The 7,193-nt window shown below is 38.1% G+C and overlaps 1 protein-coding gene across 1 annotated transcript in view; it reads right to left on the reverse strand.

Annotated features, from left to right (window-relative positions):
* The window catches only part of LOC121413874 (translocation protein SEC63 homolog), a 42,711-nt gene extending 35,754 nt beyond the window's left edge, over positions 1-6,957 (reverse strand). Inside the window, exons 1-3 of the mRNA XM_041606850.1 lie at positions 6,695-6,957; positions 4,300-4,440; positions 2,474-3,376 (exon numbers count right to left, since the gene is read on the reverse strand). Of these exons, the coding sequence (XP_041462784.1) occupies positions 2,474-3,376; positions 4,300-4,440; positions 6,695-6,866 (1,216 nt within the window). The 5' untranslated portion in view covers positions 6,867-6,957. The remainder of the gene's footprint in view (positions 1-2,473; positions 3,377-4,299; positions 4,441-6,694) is intronic.
* Positions 6,958-7,193: the final 236 nt, after the last annotated feature.

A 7,193-nucleotide genomic window follows, 5' to 3' on the forward strand; every position in this document is an offset into this window, starting at 1 on the left:
ATATACTCCGGGTGAGATCCATCTAGCGTTTGCACCCGGGTTCCCAAATGGGTGGTTGGAGGTCTCGTTTTGGTCTTGGTCCCATCAGTTCTGATCCCCTAAATACATGCATGACATGTATATGTATTCGTCTGGGTTTGTTCATTTATTTGTTTAAAAACAGGAAAACCTATTCGACAATGTGTTGGTCTCCCATGGGGCCCAGTGACAATGTTCATATAAGTCATTTTCATAACAACATCATAATAACAGAGGCATGCATAAATTGGTAAGTACATGTGAAGTAATTTTAAAGCTAAAGTGGGAAGTAAAACATACAATTAACAATAAAAGTACAATGATATAACTTAGAGCAAATGATGTGAAATTATTAAGACATGTATTATTACAATTAGCCGAAATCCGTAAATATTAAGAAAGTGAGTCGAACAAAAATATCAAAATAGAGGGCCGAAATGTTAATCATTAAAAATAAAAAATAGTGATTGAGGTACAATAAAGAGCAACGCTTATGGGTCATGAGTAGCTAATGCTCGATGCTTCTTCAAATTAAATTTGAATGATGCATCCGGGGGGGGGGGGACTTCCATTGACGAGTGGATACCATGTGTGACCATGCATGGGGTCTCGAAAAGCACCCTAAACAAGTATTTTTCAAGTATTTTTAGTCTTTTTTATACCTTCGCAAATTTGACCCTAGATACGTAGCTTTCTTAGCGAAATAGATACTCTTTCTTTGATTGTTTTAGTGTTTTTGTCACATGCCCTATTACGTTACTTGAAACATACATCCTTTTTACGTGCTTTTTGGTCGCGCATAGTATCCACTCGTCGATGCAAGTGGACCCCGGGACGATGCAATGCCAATTTGAGATATTACTTCAGTTGGTAGGTTTTTATAAGACATGTAAGAAGGGCTGTCATAGTATAATGCATTTTACGGTATTCTGTACGACATTTAGGGAGAACTAGGTCGCCCCTTGCTGATTCTCTGGTGTTGATTTGGTGAAATTCACCGAGTTGTAGAAAAAAATTGCCAAATTAGTCAGCAGAAAATTGTGAATACATTTATACATGGAGACACATCTGAAATATTTAACACGTTGATTAAAAATGGTAACCATTTTAACTCCTTAAACACATCTTGAAAAGTACTGTACGTACATTCTCGGTGTACATGTTTCAATTGAGAATAAGTCTCGCCGCCAATGTAAAATTGACAACGAAAAAAAAAGGTTTCACCGCAAAATGAAGGTCGTTTTGATTTTTATGAATTTTATTTACCAATTTGTGGCAAATAATTTTTGTTCGTTCTTTGTCTTGAAAGGTATTGGTCAATAAATCTGCTATGTTCTTGAATCCGTCGTGCGACGTGGAGCGAAGATTCCGTTTTGCCGCCGGTGTAATTGGAATTATACCTTTCCACTGTGACGATTCGCGCACGATTGAAACTGTGGTCTAAATTGTGAGGTAATCATAGTGATCAGGCCAGGGCCCCGTCTTACAAAGAGTTACGATTGATCCAATCAATCGTAAATCCATCAGTGTCAGAATTTTTTCTACAGGAAATTTGCAAAATGTCCTTTGTAAACAAGAGAAGCACAGTGAATTTTCAAGAAAACAATGAATGCATGAATATACATCATAGCTAGAAAATATTTTGAACAAGCATACATAGATGTTGACGTTGCTGGCCGTCCATAGTTGCGATTGATAGGATCAATCGCAACTCTTTGTAAGACGGGCCCCAGATCTCATCGGATCTTTAGGTCAGTCGTGGCAATCTTTTTGATTGTAGAACAAAAAAGGACGGCTCATCATCTGTCGCGATCAGCTACGGAAGGCCTATCGTAACAAATCGCATAACAGTGGGAACGAAACATTCCAAACATTCGCATGAACGCCGTTCCATATCTAGTGTGAATGCCAGTCAACGAACCACTTGAAATGCATTTATGTTAAGTTTTTAGCTCTTCTCATGTCATTATAAGATGATCAAAGATGAACAATTTTTTCATGAAGTAGGCTCAGGAAAAGGACTATGACGGAGAAAATATCAACGCATCCAAGGAAAAGAAAAGCTGTGTCCATGGAACCCGTTAGGTCTAAAATGCGTCCTGTAAATAGAAATAAAGAACGTAGAATGTGAGGAGATGATTCACTGTTAAAAAACATAATTAAAGCACAACTTACTTCTTCTTATTTTCACTTGCACTTTGATTTTTTTAAAGACCAGTTTCAATTTCCACAAGTTTAAGAATAAATACTTTCAAACAATGCAATTTGAATATTTGATTTGGACAAGACCACGCAAGACGGAATTTACAATTCTATTATCCCGTAAAATCCATTTCTGATCGGCTGAACATGTTGAATAAGATCTGGAAAAAACACCCCCTAAAATAAATAAAGAGACACGGGAGTGATAGTTTGTCCCTTCTTTAAATGAGTTGATCTGCTTGCAGAGACCTACCTGCCACCCATCCTCCTATTACTTCACCAAGTCCGGTAAAGATTAAGACGAACGGTAAAACTGTGGAGGATAGAGATTGGGGAACCGCGTCTATCACATTGGTATTCTTGACAACTGTCTTTGCTCCCAAAGCCAAGCCACTGATCGCAGCAAAGACGCATAACGTCGAGAAACGAGTTGCTATCTGATTCAAACAAAGTGGCAAGGCACCAATGGTACCGAATAGAAGAAACAATGTCCTTGAAGGAAACAGATCTTTGTTTAGGAAGTTAAAGAGTCCTGGCATCAACCGCCCTGCAATGTTTCCTATACCAGCTGCTATAGAAAGCAACACAGCTACGGCTTCCGGAAGACCTTTCGCTTCTGCATTGGAAATGACGAACACAGTCCAGCCGATATAGGAGACCCCATGAAGACATGCTGCAAGAAATGCGTATATGATTAAAGGATGTTCACTGAAGACATGTAGACCCACTCTTTTACAAGCAGCTCTTAGCAGTGTCAAGGAACCATGGAAACATCGGACTGCAGCTGAATCGCGATGTGAGGCATTTTGTTTAACCGTGTCAACATTTTCCAGAACCCTTAGACTTTCCGAGGGAGATGCCAGATTGTACGACTCGCCATGATTCAGCAAGGATTCTTGAGGATCACATTCTTGTTCAGATGATGTTTTACGAAGCCATGTCCCGCATACGACTAGGTGAAGTTTAACTGCTCCAAGGATGAGCAGAGCACCTCGCCAGTCGTAGGCATCCAACAGTTTCTGCGTCAGCAGAGGAAGAATCATCATTCCCATCCCGGCACCCATTGATGCGATTGAATAAGGTAACATATATTCATCCTTGAAGGCATACACCAATTCCAACATGGTGGGGATGAGAGTCATCGATAATCCAAGCCCTGAATGAAATAAGAAGAAGAAAAGGGAAGAAAGGTCAATAGGGAGTTTTCGATTTGCACGTCGACTAGTGGACTGCGACGAAAGTACGTCATAATAGTCTGTTTTGTGCTGATGGTATACAAAGTCAGTCGAGCACATGATTGGAAGACACTGAGCATGTGCAAGCCATTCCTGACAAGTCAAATATATGATGACGACCGTTGATTTCGCTCAGATAACGCTCGTTCGAAATGTAGTAAACGAGCAATACAATTCTTGCCCATTGATTGAAGCCACATGGTGAATACTCCAGCGGTTCTGTATACCGTAAACACAAATCAGACTATTATAACGCACTTTCGTTGCAGTCCACTAGTCGACGTGCAAATCGAAAACTCGCTTAAAATGCGTTAGCACGCCAAATGGCAATATCGACTTTTTTCATTAAAACGGCATCAGGAAGTTTTGAACCACGACGCAGAACAAATTCAATAACAAAGAAAATGTATTAAAAATGCAAATCAAATCACAATGAAGAGCTTGTGGGCCTTTGTCGAAATTATGTGAACCGGAACAAGAGATTTTTTTTCTAAGCTTCGGCGCTAACGAAAAAGTGTTATATGTCGTTGGCCCAGAGTCCAGGACGACAAAGACTTCTTGGTTTGATTTTGTCAGACATAAAGTGCATTTGACAATACATTGACAATACGTTTGACAATACATTGTTCTTAAAAGCGTCCTGCGTCGCAAGCAATGCGGAAATCCCCTACAAATATAAACTTGTAAATGAAATCAGTGGAACGCGTTAGTTTACATATATATTTATATACATGGTGTGTGTGTGTGTGTGTGCGAGGTTGTGTGTATGTGTATGGTGATTTAGCACTGATAGTGCTAGTGCTTTGATTCTAACATAAAAAAACTATAGGATTGCATTTCTCACCTGAGAAAATAAGACATATTGCAAAAATTGTATCTTTGCTGACTTGAGAACATGCCACGAGTCCTAAAGATCCGAGAAATCCACCTATCATAGCCACGGAACGAGGGGAGTAGTGATGAAGAAGCACTTTGACAATGACACCTGAGGTAAGGCAAAATAATATGAAGATATTGAAAGCAAATCAATGATGCGAAAACTTATTTCAGATAGGTCTCACTCAGTATTTTACGAGGACTGTGTTATACCACTTTCAGTAACTTGATCGCTGGTCCAGACTAGGCCCAGGCTAAGTCTTAAAATTTGGAGTTTATGAATGACGCGGGCTAAAATAGCCAGGGCCCCACCTAGGAACGATTTTCATTGGAGGTGCTGACATGGAATGAAATCTCTCCTCAAAGGTGGGGAGTGGCGCAATGGAGTTTTCCATGGTTCTTTTATATACACAACCACACCCACACATGCAAGGGCACCTCCCCCACACACAAATTTCATGTATTTTGTCCTGAAAATTGAACATTTTGAGCAATGTTTGTGATCCTAAACAACATGCGTATGTAACAAATAATTACTACGAACGCGATCAGAATTTTTTAATGTACTATCTGGCGGATTAATTGAAAAGGGACCTGTTAAAGGGCCTAATGACTGTTTACGGGATCCATGAAGACGATCCATATTTCAATAATTAAATAATGCGAGCGCGAAGCGCGAGCTGAAAATATTTGACATTCTGACCTACAGTGGCGTAGACAGGTCCTTAGACCTGGGGGGATGATCCCTAGATGGGTCATACACAGGGCATCCAGTAATAAACAAACTTCCTTGCACATTTTTCATGGCAGTAATCTTTTGTTTGATTAATGACAATGAGTAAAGATGATCATAAGAGAAATGTCATTTGTCGCATGTCTAGTTATCATCTTGGTCATGACAGTCCTGCTAAACATGATCTAGAATAATAGTAGTATACTCTTTTAAAAGTAGCGATATTGTTAATGATCAAACGAATGAATCAACAACTAAAGGAATAAACAAATAAACAGCCAAATAACTAAAAAATATCAATTACAATTATAGTAATAGGGGTAAAATAAAAAAAGCTCAACATTATATTTCTTATCCACGTGCAGATATGCGGACACTAAAATGATAAGCACACTCTGTTTAAAATTACCATGATTACAAAGGCTTGATTGAATTAAGTATGGAAATGAAATAAACCTCACCGGGTTGTCGGAAGTAAACTGTATAGATAGTAACTTGTTATAATTTCGATTCATTTCTTATTATGTACCTTGTTATGATGATTATGATAAAAAAATAGGTAAGGAAATGTAACAGTTTATAACCTCCAAACCTAGAAGACTGCGCACGTATAGAAATCACTGGTATAAGTAATTCCAAAATACATTGCGCCAAAAATATTGAGTGAATAAAACATCGGATATCACTGAGGCCATCCAAAATTTGCACTTTCATTCCAAAATCATTCATTTACTAATTCGCTCCTTAGAGACTGAAAATTTTCACCTTTCCTTTGCAAAGTAGGGGTTGAGGACATGGCCAGCAGGGAAAAGGGTCAGTGTATGTGTATAGGTAATTTCTTATTAATTCGTTTGAACAGTGTTAATGTGTTATGAAAGCAATTGCTCTGAAAGGGAGTGATTAAGCGACACTTTCTTAAATCTGTAATGAAATATTTTGAACTTATCTCCTTTGCAAGTACATAATTATTATAAGGAAATGTACTTGGTGAAACTCTGAATAACGATCCTTAAATGTATATGACGACGCAAGACAGTTGTTATTACTTAAAACTTGCAAGTTGTAAATGCATATAAGATGATTGACTCTGATTAAAAGTCAAATTTTGATCATGTTTGTCATTGCTGTACGTTATGATTATTACTGCTATTATTATTGATTGATTTTAACTAGCATTCATTACTTTATTACTGTATAGTTTTGCTTCTTCCCCCACAGAAACCGGGGGGGGGGGGATGATTATACACACCATCCCCCCCGCTATCTACGCCCCTGCTGACCTAAAAACTGGACATTCTAAGCAATTCTTGTAATCATGAACAGAAAACAATCAACAAAAAAAAATAATAATGAGGAACACCATCGACCCTTTCATTTGAATTTCACTGAGTTGTGCATTTAACTGTTTTATGAAAAATAAGTGAAACTTTAACTTTCTTATTTTACATCCGATTTTGATAAAAATTTTCAGCGTTAATTTGCTTTTTTTTAATTGTTCTCTATTGATTAAAATCAAAATTTGTCTAGGTTGGACTTGACCTTTCAATAATTTTCGGCAATTTTATGCTTGCAAAAATCTACTTGGTACCACCGAGGTTGACTGAGCCTTTTCATCGCTTTCAAAACTTACCTGACATCATAGGAATGGCGTGGTACATGCCAACGAACATCCCAATTCGTCCGGTAGTCGATTCAAGGTCTCTCACGATATGAACAAGAAGAACAGCAAAAGACTTAATTGTCCCCAACTCGAGAAACTGAACCAACCAATTTCCAACTAAGATAAGGACCTTGTTAGCCATGTTAGTCCTTGCATCACAATTTTTTTTTTCAGTCCGAAATTTGATTTTTCTCCCATGTAGTTACTCACATTGCAGTTAAAGTTGTGATGATCTGCAGGTGCGTATTTAGCATCAGATTCTCCACAGCATTTCATGGGCCAAATATTGTCTGGGCTTAATACCGACCTATTATGCTTGTGCATGGCCCCATACATTTCTTTGTCATATTTGATGTTTGAAACGTTATCTAGCATATTTTCGCAAATAATTCAAAAGCCAGTATCACACCTCACAGCACGACATATACAATACAGTATTGGTATTTCATCGTTCTTCGCAATGTCTGTA

The sequence above is a fragment of the Lytechinus variegatus genome, chromosome 4 (genome assembly GCF_018143015.1).
Source record: "Lytechinus variegatus isolate NC3 chromosome 4, Lvar_3.0, whole genome shotgun sequence".
In the NCBI taxonomy this organism is placed as follows: domain Eukaryota; kingdom Metazoa; phylum Echinodermata; class Echinoidea; order Temnopleuroida; family Toxopneustidae; genus Lytechinus; species Lytechinus variegatus.